The sequence below is a fragment of the Lottia gigantea genome (genome assembly GCF_000327385.1).
Source record: "Lottia gigantea unplaced genomic scaffold LOTGIsca_6, whole genome shotgun sequence".
Lineage (NCBI taxonomy): Eukaryota > Metazoa > Mollusca > Gastropoda > Lottiidae > Lottia > Lottia gigantea.
Window position 1 is genome coordinate 262,364 of NW_008710049.1, and position 16,085 is coordinate 278,448.

At 32.3% G+C, this 16,085-nt stretch overlaps 1 protein-coding gene across 1 annotated transcript; it reads right to left on the reverse strand.

Moving 5' to 3' along the window:
* Positions 1 to 1,650: 1,650 nt before the first annotated feature.
* Positions 1,651 to 11,374, reverse strand: LOTGIDRAFT_210442 (hypothetical protein). The gene is made up of 19 exons (XM_009063745.1): positions 11,321 to 11,374; positions 10,034 to 10,210; positions 9,619 to 9,815; positions 9,233 to 9,409; positions 8,489 to 8,653; positions 8,098 to 8,261; positions 7,777 to 7,852; positions 7,376 to 7,515; positions 7,051 to 7,162; positions 6,649 to 6,753; positions 6,391 to 6,486; positions 5,891 to 6,142; positions 5,439 to 5,618; positions 4,441 to 4,641; positions 4,146 to 4,301; positions 3,820 to 3,900; positions 3,340 to 3,480; positions 2,980 to 3,135; positions 1,651 to 2,735 (listed from the first exon to the last, which is right to left on the reverse strand). Exons 2-19 carry the CDS (start codon positions 10,161 to 10,163, stop codon positions 2,592 to 2,594), a joined length of 2,673 nt encoding a protein of 890 aa, XP_009061993.1. The 5' UTR covers positions 10,164 to 10,210; positions 11,321 to 11,374; the 3' UTR covers positions 1,651 to 2,591.
* Between the last annotated feature and the right edge of the window lie 4,711 nt (positions 11,375 to 16,085).

Genomic DNA, 16,085 nt, shown 5'->3' on the forward strand with positions numbered 1-16,085 from the left:
GTGTCTTGGTGATAAGCAATGCATATATCAGAAGTGATAGAAAGAAAACGTGATATGAATTTTGTTTATTTACAGTACATTTAACATAGACGTTATTCAAGGATATGCTAGTCTCAATGTCGTCGAAAGACAGCTTTCGGTATTATCTGTAACTGTAACTGAGGCTTTCCTCATTAGTATAGATAAGTCTCAGTTATTCTGGATTAAAAAAGGGTTTTCCAATTCAAAGGCCACTCTAAATAAATGCACCCATGTCCATATGTTATCGTACATTATTTAGAATTCTCTATTCCCATTTTTAGGAGCGTTGCCTGTGCTAGCGTTCGAGAAAAAATCATGTCAATCTCAAATGGAAAGAGAAGTGCGCGTGTAAAAGTTTTTCGAACTTACGCCTTTTGATCTTTTTAAATTTTCATTGCATCCGAGAAGGGTGGGGTGTGTGGTCATGTCCGACACAAAATTACAGATATCTGAATCTGCTTAACTTATTAATATAGTGTAACATCTTAACTACATATATAATTAAACTTAAAATAGTTTGATTTACTGATTATCCCATGTTTTACTTATGATTTATTGTGGGTTAGCAAAACTGTCATTAGAAGGCGAAACTGTGGCTTTTAAAGAAAACCCGGATTGGATCTTCAACCCAATACATAATTCTATTTAGAGGAATTAGACATTAACTTTGGTATATACATTGTTGCGATCTTTTATGGAAATACTAATAAAGGGACGTAACTATTTTTAATGACTTGAAATTCTCATTTCAGTTGAGATAACATTAAAGAGATTGGTACCAGCTGACAAACTACATTGTTATAAATGTACTGATAAAATTAAAAGCTGTGTAAAGATGAATAATATCACCTATTTACCCATACAACAGTGTTCATTGGATGAACCATTTTGCTTGGTAAGTTACCAACTGAACTGACTTCAGCTCATTGTAGGATTTAAGAAGACAAACTAAGACAGTTTGTCTATTAACGTCGTGGTAATTATCTCACATTTACACAATGACTGTATACTTATATTGTGCCAATGTATGGAAACTAATTGTTACTCTATTTAATAAGTATGATGTTTTGATACCCCTAGTACATTGTTACTTGTGCCTTTGAGTGTATCATTACTTATGTTCTGTTACATCTAGAACATTGTTAGTGAGTATACCATATACTATGCTGCTACTTTTATACATTTCAGGTAGAAAGAATTGATAGTAAAGGAAAATTGACGTCATTGAAAAGAGGTTGTGCCAAGAATTGTATAGTCGGTTGTAATTCATCGTTTCATCTTTCTAAATGTAGATCGTGTTGTACAACAAGTTTTTGCAATATTGACAATTCTGCAAATTTTTATGCACCTTCTCTGATTTCCATATTGACTGTATCCTGTCTGTGCAAATATTTTATTAGCTTGTCTTGAAAATTTCTTTTTTCAGTCAATACGTCCCAAAATTTATGCTTTACTTTTGCTTTGTAAATGTTTTTGTCTAGTTATTTGTTGGAACGTTTTCAATCTTGGTGTAGACTGTAGAGTCTCAATAGGTGATTCAAACTATGTTTTATAATAGTCAATGAAAACTGGATAAAATGACTTTGAACTGACTCAACAGCTTTATGTGTTTTTGTAAGATGACAATTTCAATGTTATTTATATTTATTTAAGAATATTAATAAATAATTTACAAGTTAAAATATCACAGATAAGATAAATACAAAATACATGTATAGATACATTACAAATTATGCTAATATCATCACTTGTTCTGGATCGTCCAATAAACTTCCATTATTATACCTTTACAAGATATACTATATATACGACTTTAAATCAAAAACGCGTAAGAAATATGAATATTTTTGTTATGTGGATTCTGTTGGAGTCTCTGATTTTTTAGCATGATATGTAATAGAACAAAATCCAATATGAAACATAAAAAAGACGTACGACTAAGAAAATACTTATTTAAACCAATCAAACAAAATATAATATAGATATTGATATCAAATCAAAATATATTTTAAATAGATATACATACAAAAACCATTTAAATAAAACGAATGCTATGAAACTTTTTCAGTTTCATTACTTAACCAAAATACATAATACACTCATAAATATTCATATAATATAAATCTAAGGCAAAAGGAATGCACTAATTAATTATATATATATAATGATATAAAAATATAAATGTAGCCTATATTCAAAACTTTAACTTTAAATCCGTGTGCACATATCTATTACAACAAAATTAATAACTTTATCCAAATATATGATCGTGTACAAAGAGGTTACTATACAGAAAGGCTCATAAAAAATTCATAATTACATAATAATTACCGCATAGCCACTTCTGATTATTTATGCTTATTGAAATCATGTCTCAGTTCAGGGTTGACTTGGTTCCTTGAATTAACAAAGGGCCCTTGGAGTAACTCCGACAAATTTTAACAAAAATCCTTGAATACTATTCTGTACGAAAATATTTATCAAAGGGTAAGTTAAGTATGTTTGAGGTTGGACTTTAAAAGCAGGTAAATATCAAAGAAGTGTCTTAGTATATGGAATGGTTTAAGAATTTAGATAAATTCACCGTAGAATGGGAAGAGTGTGTGTCTGATCTTCCATCTTTCTCGTCTGGTTTTCAGTGTAACCACATTTGGTTCAAAATCATAAAATCCAAGATTATCCAATAACTCGTAAACACCGGCTCGTGCAGCGACCTAGAATACAATATATTATGATTAAATTGTCTATTGAAAAATCAATTTTTTTTCCAAAATCACACGAATAAACAAATTCAAATATTAATCAAATTTGTGTCAAAATATCATGTTATCAAATTACGATTGCACCCTTGTCTTATTGTTATTTCTGTATTTTGTTTAATGATGCATTTAAAGATTTGTTTTAGTCAACAGAATCCTTAGAATATTTAATCAATATTAATCATAGTTGTATAATTACCTCTGTCATCCATTTACTGAATGGTCGTTTCCAGTTGGTGCACTTTTCAGATCGAAGGTAACAATTATATAAGATAAGGAATATATATCTTTCTAACATATCTAAACTGGTTCGTTTTAATATTAATCTCTGTTGCTCACTGGTAGCATTCTTTATCTGAAATATAATACTAACTTTTAAACTTTGTAGTAGCACACGTTCTCTGTGAACTGTGGACTCAATTTTTGTAGGGTCTGGTGCTTTATCTGAATATAAACTAATATAAAATAAGGGACCATCGCTTGAAATATAATCGTTGATTAGGTGATGCTATAAGGTGCCGATAATACAAAACCAAGAAGGAGTCATGATTATAAATACCTTGTTATAAGTAAAGAAAATAACTTCTCGAAGATGGAAATGCATAGGACTCATTGTTTCAAATATTCTGTCCAGAATTAAATCAACTTCTCTCTTGACTTGTTGACCAGCTGGCAACATACGTACTAATTTTAATACAATCTGAAAATAAAAAATGTTTCCTTTTTTGAAGGTTCAGTATAGAAATTTTCTTGTACAATTTCATAATGCAACAACCATTATCTGTACTACAATACTACTATTATCCAAGAAGGACATATAAAACAGTAGACTGATCCTTAGAATGAAACTTTTGACAGAGACTGTGTCGGAAATTACAGTTGATATTGCAAGAACGAAATCAATATACACCCATCAAATGCATCAATTAGTCAGAGAAATCCATTAGTTGTTAACATGTCGATAGTCAGAGAAATCCATTAGTTGTTAACATGTCGATAGCTCTGATAACAGATGGGGTAAGGTATGTAACAAACTTACAATGTAATCTCCCTTAGTGTATCCAGCGTTAGGGCATGATACTCTTTCTTGTTCACCTGGTTGTGATCCGTATGGGAAAGCCTATAAACGATGAAGATGAAATTATTTTCAGTAAAGAATAATGTCTCTAAATGACATTACGAGTGTAGACATATACAGTACAAATCGCCAGTAGCACAGAGGAGTCAAAATGAAACACAAAACAAAAAATACCCGAAATACACCCGGCAAAATACTTTATAAATCATTCTTAAAAAAAAATGGCAAAAATTAGACATAATACAGTACCAATCTTTATAGTCTATTTACAAAAATGAGGAACTTACTCTCATATGATGGTACATAAGACCAGCAATAGCTAAAGCAAATGTTGTTCGACTTTTACCAGTTCGACAACAAAATACAAATGCCATGGTATTCTGGGTCCATAAATCAGGATCTTTAAAATGACTGGTAATACAACCTTGAATATCATCAGCTTCCTAAAACAAATAAAGAAACTATCAGATAAAGGCTTGTGATCCATTAAAGCATGCTATCAATGAAGCGATGTGAATCTACGGCAGTCCAATAAGCCCTTCTTTGGTGTTTATAATAAGCAAAACAATTCAAAGTTCGTACCTTTACTAGAGGAGAATGATCATATTCCATGGGTATCCTGTAGTATAACATATCTGGTGTTTCCTTCTGTTGTTGTTCACTAAGGTCCTGTAGTGTCATAACACTAGTAAACTCTTTATTGATGGGTGGGTCAGTAATCTCTTCAAATACTTTCACGATCTTTTTACCTAATATCTCTTCTTTTAATAAGGTTTCTTTATGCTGTAGTGGATATATATCAAATAGAGACATGGGACAATTTGGGAACACAGAATTTTAACATTTTTGTGTCATAACAAATCCATTTAAATTGTTATTGAAAATGTTTGTTGATTCTTTAATCTGGACATTTCTGTTTCAATAAATTATATACAATTATAATGCAAAACATTTTCGATTTAAAAAGGGGATATTGGCAGTTATTTTGAAACATTCTTGTTTTTTTCTCGTTTCTTGTGTATGATGTAAAAAAAAATCGACAGATCTCGACTAAAATATATAATGTTATGCAGGACTATTTATAGAAAACAGAACGTGAAGCAGATTTCAAGTTGAGCAAAGATGTCGATTTTATCAAAGAATCGATTGTCAACAATCTGTATACCATGTACTTTTCAGAACAAAACACCATTGAAAACCAAGTCAGTTTACACTCTATTCATAGATTTCGATAGATTTAAATCATATAAAAACAATATTTTAATTATCACCATAACCGCAGTTCTTAAGAGAGGTTTCATATTGACAACAGTAGAAAAGGGGTCAAATCTGTTTTCTGCATTAGCTGATAGTTATAAAAAGCGGATCACCCGTTTGTAATCAATAAATGTCAATGACTACTTTTATATCAGCCTTTTTAGTGCATCAATTTGAACCTAGTTATTAACATATGAGGATATTTCTATAACATTTAGAACAGCAATTATCGACACACTCAGTTGTGGTCTTGTGGTTTGACTATTAGTGGTAAGGCAGTTCAGATACACGTCTTGGATTATGAAATAGGGTTGTCAACTTACCTCTAATTCTCTTCTGGATGCACCAACCACTGGTATAGGTTCACCAAGTTGAGATGGATCGTGAATGGAATAAGTTTGTCCATCACTCTCTATAACCTGGTCGTTACGGAGATTGATGATAACAACCTTCTTATAACCTTGTTTTCTCTGTAGAAGATGGTTTACTACACAAGACAAACCCTGTCAATGAAATGAATTGAAGTTAAATATACACTACGTAGCACTGTTAATAAAAATAGAGGGCTTTCCGGACAAGGGATGGTGGTTTGCCAAGACAATACTTCACAATTTCAAGTTATTACGAACTTTGTCTAATATTGTAATAGCTTGACATTGTGAACAAGTCTCTTACAAATACTGTTTCTAATAAAACTAACAATCACTATCTCCCTGTCAATCCCCGCTTGACGGCCATTACTAACTGGGGCAATTTGAACTGATAAATCATTTACCTCTCTATTGGGTTGAGCCATCCCATATACTGGTAAACCAACCATTCGACGGAAATTAGAAACTTTCACTTCAAACTGTGAACTGAGAACATCTAAACCAATGTACTCATCAGCTACCAAGAACCTGCAGCCAGTAGTTACTAACTTAGCTGGGGTCTTCTTCTCCACAAAATCCATAAAGCAACTCAGTTGTGTTAATACTGGATGACGTTGCATCCATTTGGTATATCGCACTGATAATTTCATAGGGAACTGAAATGGAAAGTTTTAGTTTTTAAAGAAAAGTGCTTTTATTTAATGAGTTGGAAAACAAATCTATTGTCCTGTAGGAGCAATGTATAAACAGCTTCATTTTATTTATCAAATAATCAAAGTGAAAACTACCCTTTAATATTTATGGGCAGTGATATCGGTTACCTATATATCTATTATGATAAAGGCATGTATTTAAAAATTGATGAATGGGGAACAATAAGAATAAAATTCAATTCTTCTCTTACCTGTTCTCTGAGATAAGCATTAAAACAAATTAAGAAAATATATCTCTCTAGGTAATAGATGCATTTTCTTCTGTAAGTTTCTTTAGCACTACGGCCCTGAAATACAAAAGGAAGGAATGAAAAAATAAAAATGAAAATGTGCTCATCACTATTTCCTATTTTTTTTGTTTGGTTCCATGAAGATACAATGAACTTTTTGGAATGAACTTGTTTGGCAAAGATATTTAAAGATGAGGCTTGAAAACTTGACATGCATACCTCTATTATATAATCTGCATGGATTCCTTCCATCTTTTTCTTCTGTTCTAAAATGCTGGTACGTAAATTGTACAGTTCACCACAATGATCTATCATAACATCAACCTACAGAATAGTAGTACAATTAGATAATGATGGTTCAGAGATTTAAAATCTGAGAATAAATGGAAAGACAGCAACTTTTAAACAAAAGCGTATCATTTGCTTTAACAATGAAAAACAAACTATAAATGAAAATCGAAAATAACTGGATGATTTCTAAGACCAATTTTCTGTGTGACATCAAACTGGACACAAGTAATGAGCCTATAGATGTACATCAATGATACCACCAGCGACTGATGCAACTTGACTAACCTTTGGAAACATAATTACATAAATAAAGATTTATCGTTATTATACCTGTCGTTTAACAGCAAGACCGTCTGGAATATTTTTAACCAATCGTTGTACAGATAAATATTCACCTCTTTCAAAATTTGGATTATTTTCATCGATATGGTTTGGAACTTCACTATAAGAAAATCGCGCAAATTGTCATTAAGTGGATGAATGTACTAAAAAATATCTATGTGATATCAGTTAATGTCGACAGGTGACGTGAAGTTGTAATGGAATTAAGCTCCAATTTAATAACCTTTACGAACAATAAAACGCCAGTAGTACTCTTGCAATCATTATTACATTGCAGAATAAAATGAACACAAATATTTAGCACTTCACTCACTTGGCTTCAGGTGGGAAACTGGTTCTGTGCGCCAACATAAGACAACCCATGGCTAGACCTACAGTAGCTCGACCCATACCAGAATTACAGATAAACAACATAGCAGGATTGTGATCTTTGTCAAAGAAATGAGGTTCTTCCTGGAAGATGAAATATCATGCAATTTAGTCATGAAAAAATATCTGTCATATTGACCTGGAAGTATTCAGTTATCAGTTATAAATACAGAAAAGTAACATTGTATATATTCACAGTGTAAATTGGTATTTTGTCTAATTGCTGTTATGATTTGAAAAGTGGTATATTAGTTTAATTAATTAATTATATTAATTCAAACCGTGAAAACTTTTCATTTAGCATTAATACTGTGTACAAAAAATTTACATTTTTTTTTAACTTACTCTGAATAAAGAAAGGAAAATATCGACTTCTTCTTCGGTGGGAGCTCTGTGTACTGGGAAACAAAATCTACTGTACCTAAAATAGAAAAAAGAAAATACGAATGAGTTTTATTCCCGTGTTCTGTTCCTCTGTCGCAGTATGCCAGCATTAATATCATTGACTTTTATTACTGGTAACGGAGAATCAGCTTGAAAACAGTGTGTTAACATGCCTTTTCAAAAAGCACTATTGGTAATCAAACCAGAGCACATAACATGAAACATAGCATGTCAGTTCATACCCTCAAAATAGCTTATTACCTGAAACAATCAAACACTTACTTCAAGGCGGGATTAAGGAAAGCCTGACGTTCATAAACCTCCTCGGCTACCTGCAGCTGATCTTCAAACAGTACTGGCAACATGTGAGGTTCATCTTTTAGATTTTCCAAATCATCATAGAAATAAAACTTCATCTCATCCCTCATCATGGCTAAATCTAATACCTACAAGTGAACATTATTTTTAGAATTTGAAATTCTGTTAGAATTTAACCATAGGCATTCATACATTATTTCAATATTTGTAAATTTCTACTAATTCTGCTTTAATGGTAAGAGTTAGCTGAGAACGTGCATTAGTTTGATAAAACAAGACATCTCGATTTTGTAGACAAACATAAGGGACTTTAATATGAAGGATCTGTCTAGCAGAAAAAAGACCAAATCATTACCTCCTTTCGAATTCTACCTTCAGCCTCGTTGGCATCTTTGGCACATTTACCAGTACAGACAAGTTCTCCAAGACGATCCTGGTTTCTGATGGAATATGGAATATAGTCATCTTCTATGTTGATAAACAATACTGGTTCTTCTCTCAGATTGAATAAAAACAATTCCTAAAAATAGAATATTACATTGTGTACGCGAGATGAATGGCCATGTACATTTCATGGCTTTTACATTTTATGGTATGGCTTCATTCCAGCTTTTTGTGTATAAATAATATTTATTTACACATTACAGGACCTCGCCTACAGTGCTCTCTCTGATTCCATCTACAGAACTGTAAACATAAAAGGATAATGTTTGAGCCCTTCGAACACCACCAAGGTGTAGAACTCGTTTTATCAGGAGAAGATATAGTCTCTTTATAAGCGATGAGTAGTCAGTGCGAGAAGATTTATGAATTCCTGTGATGTTACATGATCCACAAAATAATTGGAAAGTTGTGTAGAGAAGTTCTGAGGGGAATAATTATATAAACCCCCGAGTAGTTATTAAAGCAAATTTTACTGAACCCTTTTATATTTATTGATTTATCTTACATCAAACACTTTCGAAGCACTTCAGTTCTGATGGTCTAATTGCTAACATGAAAAGATCTTTATCTGAGGAGTTTGTTCTAAGGAAATCGTGGTTCGACGGGCGAACCTGTTGACGTCTACAAGATTGCGTTCAGGTCATGCTTTACTCACCTTAATACCTTCATTGAGAATAGTGCTAACAATACTAATAACACCATTTTGTGTGGGCTGACCAGTAGCATAAGCTGGGAATCCTTTGGCGCGATGAAAATTGGGAGCATGTTGTTTTTCAAAAGATTTGAGTCGATCATTCTTTTCAACAATATCTTTTACTAAAAAATACTTTCCCTGAAAAAAAAAAACAAGTTATTCGTGAGCGGGGAGCATCTTTATGTGGCGATTGGCAAATTACGTATTTTTTTCACTTGCTTTTGGACTTTTACACGATAGAGCTCAACATGACATGTATTCGTTTAACATATAGGTTTCTAGCTTAATCCAAGCGTCTGCTTTTCTAGATAGCAAGGATCTAATGAAACTGTTCATGTGCATCTTACCCTTATTAAAGCATGTTCCAAAGAACCATCAGCGACTCTCCCCATAACAATGGGTTCTTTAAATTCACTGATATGTTGAAATTCTTCTCGACAATTCTTGATGACGATAGGAGCAACTTGATTGGTTCGGACAAAACATCCTTTATCAGATATTTCCTGCTTCTTATCAGTGACCACTCGATTGTTGGGATTATTACCTGAAATAATATAGGACTGTTATAAAAACTGATAAATAGCATCTCATAAGCTGTAGTTTTGCTTACGCGGTATCGTTCAGATATCGGATCATTTTTCATTGGCGACACCCTAACAATGATGTAAATCTAAAAGATAGTTAAATGAGCAATTAGTGCTTGAACAAATTTCCAAAAGCTTCTAATACATTAGATAGAAAATAAAAGTAAACAAAAAAAACCTGAGTATTCATTGTGTTTCTCCTGCTCTTTTCTATCCTTTTCCTTGCTGTTCACAGATTTCTTTCGTGGTGGGGGTACATCTGGCTCGGGGGATGAAGCCGGGGAGTGGTTGCTAGCACCACTACCCATGATGTTACAATCAACGGGTGTCTGTGCTAGAGGCGTGCCTTAAAAACCTGTAAAAAAGAAAATTATTTTAGTTCTATCTCCAGGTATATGTGTAGAAAGGTGGCAACTTTACCATTAAGATCTTCACCAGATGCTTGAAGTTAATAGTTGTACAGAGCTTAGCACGTGACTCGCGAATCCATGTAGGAAGAAATCGAACAATTAATTTTGGAAAAGAACAGCGTTTAGGGTCCACCTAATAATTAAACTATTGTTGTCATTACGCCTCTTTAATTAATCAGAGAAAGCTTATAAGTTAAAAGCTTATTTATTGATTATCCTTATAACTACTTCGATATTTATAATATCAACTCAGTGCTGCCTGATAACCACTTACAGTAGCTCATATATCATTTCAATTTCATACTGGATTCTTAATCCATGCTTGTCATTTTTCTAAACAAGATTCTTGAACTACGGTTAAAGTCAATTGCTCAGAATCTAGTTTCCTTGAACTCTGAATAGGTGAAAGAATTTTTGTTCTCAATGAGTTTAGGCAAACGGTTTTATCAGATCCATCTTATCTTAAAATCTTTTGAAATGGATATAATATAACCGGTCCTTTTGTGTTTTATCTAAAATCATCCTCGCAGATTTGTGAAACTCTTAAGAAGAATGGATTTCTAAGGTATAACCTTGTTCTTATTTGTAATTGTCAATAACCAAACATAAATATCCAGATGGCATCAATTGGGCCAACAATTTTTAAGAAATAATATGAATATGAATACCAATAACCAAAGAGTTATTACAATATGGTTCCGATGTCATGTATGTAGATCTAAGTTAAGAAAGCATTTCCGGTTGAAGGTTTGTGCTGCGTGTCTTTCATATTTTGGTTGTTGCATGTATATCTTCGACCTTCCTTCGCAATATTCTTTGTAAGTCCTTCAATTACAATAGACGTGCTCTCGGAAAAACAAATGCAAAGCTAAAACTTTGTCCCGATATTAATTACTGAATAGATGCGGTATACTCTGCATACATTACTCCCTATACAAAAAGTTACCCCTAGTATATATATTTAAAACTTCTTAATGAAAAAGTCAAGATATTTTCCTTTACACAAGCTTATTAAAGACTCATTTTAAGTAAATAATAATATTTTGAAATCTCACCTGGTGATGACAGTAATATCCAGGTAAAAGTAGACTGATGTCTGTTTGAAAACTCCGACTCAACTGAAAATCATCTCCTTATATCATCCATATAATCTACTCTGTGACTTAGGTTACCATAGAAACTTAAATAAATATTCCCATATCTCATTAATATATACGTCTTTATTTACAATTTGACGCACAACATACACAAAATTGGCTTGATTTTGATGGAAATCTCATTAATAATATCCAATTTCTAATTAAGCTAATTATTGGATAAAATCAGAAAGAGATGTATCACTAGAGACAGATTTTCACATTAATCTTATCATTTTTTTACATCAATCATATCTTGCTTTTCTAATTTTGAATGTTTTATGAAAGAGTTTATAATTAAAATTTCAAAAAATAACCAATTCCAGAATTGTTATTCAAATTATTCAATAGAAAATATCTAAATAGTTTTCATAGAGTGGTCTTTTTTTCAAGTAATTATTTGACAACACTATATTATAGAGTTAAAAACACGATTTATAATAATTATTATTACGTAGCATTTCATTAAAGGACCATACCTTAGTTTTAGAAACAGGAATTTTATTTTAGCTTACATAATCAGTAATAGTGTTCACAGCTCATCGTCTAAATTTGAGCCTTCAAATCCGACTGGAATTTTAGTGAGACTATGCCATATATAGAATAGACAGTGAAATTTCTAGTTTGAGGTATATTTGAAGGGAGTATGCGATTTTCGTGCGTTTTTGTACTTCTTAAGACTATTACAGTACAATAAAGACCCAAATCAATCCCCGAAAATGTCGATTGTTCCTTTTTAAAATCATCACTATGTAGCCAATATAAAGAGTATTTATAATTGAGTTGCTATTGACCTTATTTATTAAATCAAGTTTAAAAGTAGAATGTATGAAATTTTACGTCATAAGAAAACGTGCAACGCTATACAGTGCGTAACGAGGGAAATTTTTCCAGGATAGCGGCATTAACCTACTGTTTTGTAATTTATAAGTATCAGATCTATGTCTGTGTCCAGCCTGTAGCACACGGGGCCTCAGTTTATGTCCCATCCGAAAGACTAGACGCTTTTTCGATGTCAGTCTCTCAGAATTGCATCACCGAGAGTAATCACATGTATTGTCTCGACTTAGTAATATGCGTTTAAGTTTTTAATCCCATCATCAAGGAGAACAAGCAGGAAGAGCGTATAGAGCCTGCATTGGTCCAGACATAGGATCCTTCTTCTGTCCACTACAATCGCTAGTGGACGTTATCATCCAGCTGCCCAGCAGATGTTTGGTAACAGTAGGCTAAGTAATATAAAATGACAGGTGGACTCAATCAATCAATTTCCACTTTTCATTCGATTACATAAATGTAAGTTTTTAATGAGCAACATTTTTCTAATTAATTACTGATTGATATAATGAGGAGAGAAAAAAATGTTGGTAGGTAGCTCACACCGTTTCGACCATACTAAATTGTCAAGCCATAACGCTTACCGTACCACATCTTTGTCATAGTCGGAACGGATTCTGAGTTATTGCCCTTGACTTAGTAAAACACGTCAAATTTGACTTGTAGGAGCAGCGCTTTTTATCCGATATTGAAGATATCAGTTCAGCTGTGACGATTTTCAGATGAATAGTTTTGGATTAGAGATGTTACTGCGAGAGTTTTATTATTATCTAACCGTTTAGTAACTAAATATGCATAAGTACTTTGGTGATTTTTAATGATTTTCAGATGGTTAGTGGCCTATCTAATCGTGTTGTAATTTAAAGGAATACTAATTAATAATTATATTAATACATCTTAATAATAAAAATGATAATAACATAAAATTAAAAAAGGTCATTATCTCTATACAAATATAAATGAATTCTATGTTGAACTACATAATATGCATTAGTAAGTTTTACCTTGAAAAAAGATGATGAACATCTAATCTAACTATTTTTAAGACAGAAACACAATCTCATACACTTATCCACCATTCAAAAATATGTCTGCAAGTCTTCGATCAGCAGATTAGCTAATTACGTTAAAAATACTATTTTACTCTTCTGCTTTCGTGACTTTAATTCCAATAACACAAAATATTTAGCTGTTCGTGCTCAATTCAGAAATTCAAATGATACAAATGACAAGCGCACAATGACTTAGTTATTCCTTCCAGGTGGATTAAGGGTCAACATTTCAGTTTTCAGATTTGCTATAAACAACCAATTAACAACAGTTAAGTAATATGTTTGTTTAATAGTAATAATGTAATGTATAAAGATTGGATCGGAAAATTCTTACTAATACACGTCATAAAGGACTGTGCATAATTATAATTTGGATGATAATAAGAATCTTAATAACGATGAACGTCCACATCATTTTTCGTTTTATACCAAAATCATAAAAGTTCTCTAAAGTTTGGGGGCTTTTGATTGTAAAATCAATTTTTATTCATTGATTTTCATGAAGTCAAGTGTGACAAACATTAACTTGACAGATTTATTTTAGGTCACAATTAGGTTATAAAAAGAGACACACATTTCAAAACTGTTATAACGAAAGGAATGATGTAATTAGTCCGAAAATCTCTGCACACGTATCAAGCATGACTATAGAGGGTCAAAAACGTAGTGACAAAGAATGCAATACTTTACAACATCACAAGGCAGTTAACAGGGCGAAAGGGACGTCAAAAAGCTGGTTCGTGGCACATAAAGGAACATCTTATCAAAATCTACAGAACCATACTGGCTAAGTATAGGATGGTAAATCTCCTGGCTGTGAGAATATCTCACCGGAAGCAACAAAGACATTAAATGGAAACAACAAAGGGTAATAAGTTTAAACATAGGTTACATCCTTCATGTTAGGAGTCCAACATAGACCTCCAGCAAAATGGAAGTCCTATGCACGCACAATTTAGTCCAACATGGTTCCAAGTCCAAGATAGTCCAAAATAATCTTTCAATACAAGCTTTAGAACATAGATTTGAGTCCGACATTACTTTAGACTGTGAGTATGAAAAGATACTAAGTCAATTTAAAATATCTTTATTCATTATTTTACTACATAATATTGTGTTCAATTTATTTGAAGCAGAATAGTCTGAAACTTACTGACTAGGTGTTTTGACAGTTCGAGGCTCTACACTGACATGAACCTCTTCAAATACCCATCCATATTTGCATATTTCAGACTAGAATATAATATTCTAAATAAGAAAACTTTATATAGTGAGGAATGTTCTAATCTAATTTTAACACATATTTTTTATTTTTTAGTATTTATATTATTATAATAATACAATCTAAAAGCAACGTGTTCATCATGATCCTTAAACAACATTTACAATACATATACATGTTTCCCATCACCAATCTACATAAATGGATACATCTCAATATTTGTGTTACTAACTTAATTAGGGTTATGTGTAGTGATGTTCCGATTGTCGGCGACAATCGATTATCGGTCGTTAACGTCCACCGATGCTACTAATTGATTCCCAACTGAAAGTTGGCGACGTCGGCAAACAATGTAAAAGATAGTGAACCACATCCATATACTCCCACCACGGCATGCGGATGGTAAATGTTCAAGATTTTGGGGCAAGGGCAATAACTCTGCTTCTAACGGTCGAAAATAGATCAAATTCGAACTTGATCTTCGTTTTTATACGCCCACGGTCCGTCCGTCCGTCCGTCCGTCAACATTTGCTTGTAAACGCTCTAAATACTAGATTTTTTGATGGAATCAAATGAAATTCGGTATGTGTATACATATTCATAAAACGAAGATCAAGTGCGAATTTGAGCTATTTTCGACCGTTAGAAGCAGAGTTATTGCCCTTGCCCAAAAATCTTGAATATGCTATTACTCTCTTAGTTTTCAACCGATTTTTGATGAAACTTAAAATGGATGTTTCGTTTTAAGCATCCGCATGCCGTGGTGGGCGTATATGGCTGTGGTCCACTATCTTATGAATATGTATACACATACCGAATTTCATTTGATTTTAGAGCGTTTACAAGCAAATGTTGACGGACGGACGGAAAGGGGTGCCGACAATATACGTCCACATAGAGAGATGTGGGAGTATAAAAAGTCAGTCGTGTTGTTTTTTGTTGATAATAAAAAAAAGTGCTAATACTCTACAAAATATTAAACTGCTACGTAATTTCGGTCCATAGAGCAAAACAACTGGTTTGCAAATAAAAAAGTAATTTGTTTTCTCAGAGTGTTGACTTACAGTGTAATTTCCTGCATCAAACCTGTCATAATTAACAAAACAACTATGAAATTAATTTAACAAGTACATATTCATCAAATGGGACGTGTTTTGATTATACATAATCGATTATGCCTCTCCGATTATTTCGATTAATCCATTATTTTTTAATTCCGATTGCCCATCACTAGTAATGCGTCAGTTTTAAACTGAAATTGTGTTACATTGAATCAAAATGACCCATTTTATATTGATATAGGTAATAACAGGTTTTCTTTTTAATACAAGAAAAATGGCTTAATTAACTTAAGCCTTTTTTCTGAATAATTACCAATACAAGATTCAAAAACATTTTTCAGGAAATTGTTCCTATTCTGTGATTTTACATTAAAATTTAACTGAAGAACATTACATAAATTGTATGAGTGGTAAGTATAAATTAATAAAAATTTACATGTATACTGATGGACAATTATATTTTAGGAACAAATAAAATACTAAACTAAAACAAATTGATTCAAAATATAACA

Excerpts from the sequence above, each read along its gene's own strand:
- LOTGIDRAFT_210442 (XM_009063745.1), bottom strand. The coding sequence starts at position 10,163 with ATGGGTAGTGGTGCTAGCAACCACTCCCCGGCTTCATCCCCCGAGCCA. Across the intron at positions 3,901-4,145 it reads TTATGTACCATCATATGAGA|GCTTTCCCATACGGATCACA; the intron begins GTAAGTTCCTCA and ends CATCGTTTATAG. Across the intron at positions 3,481-3,819 it reads ACACTAAGGGAGATTACATT|ATTGTATTAAAATTAGTACG; the intron begins GTAAGTTTGTTA and ends TTTTATTTTCAG.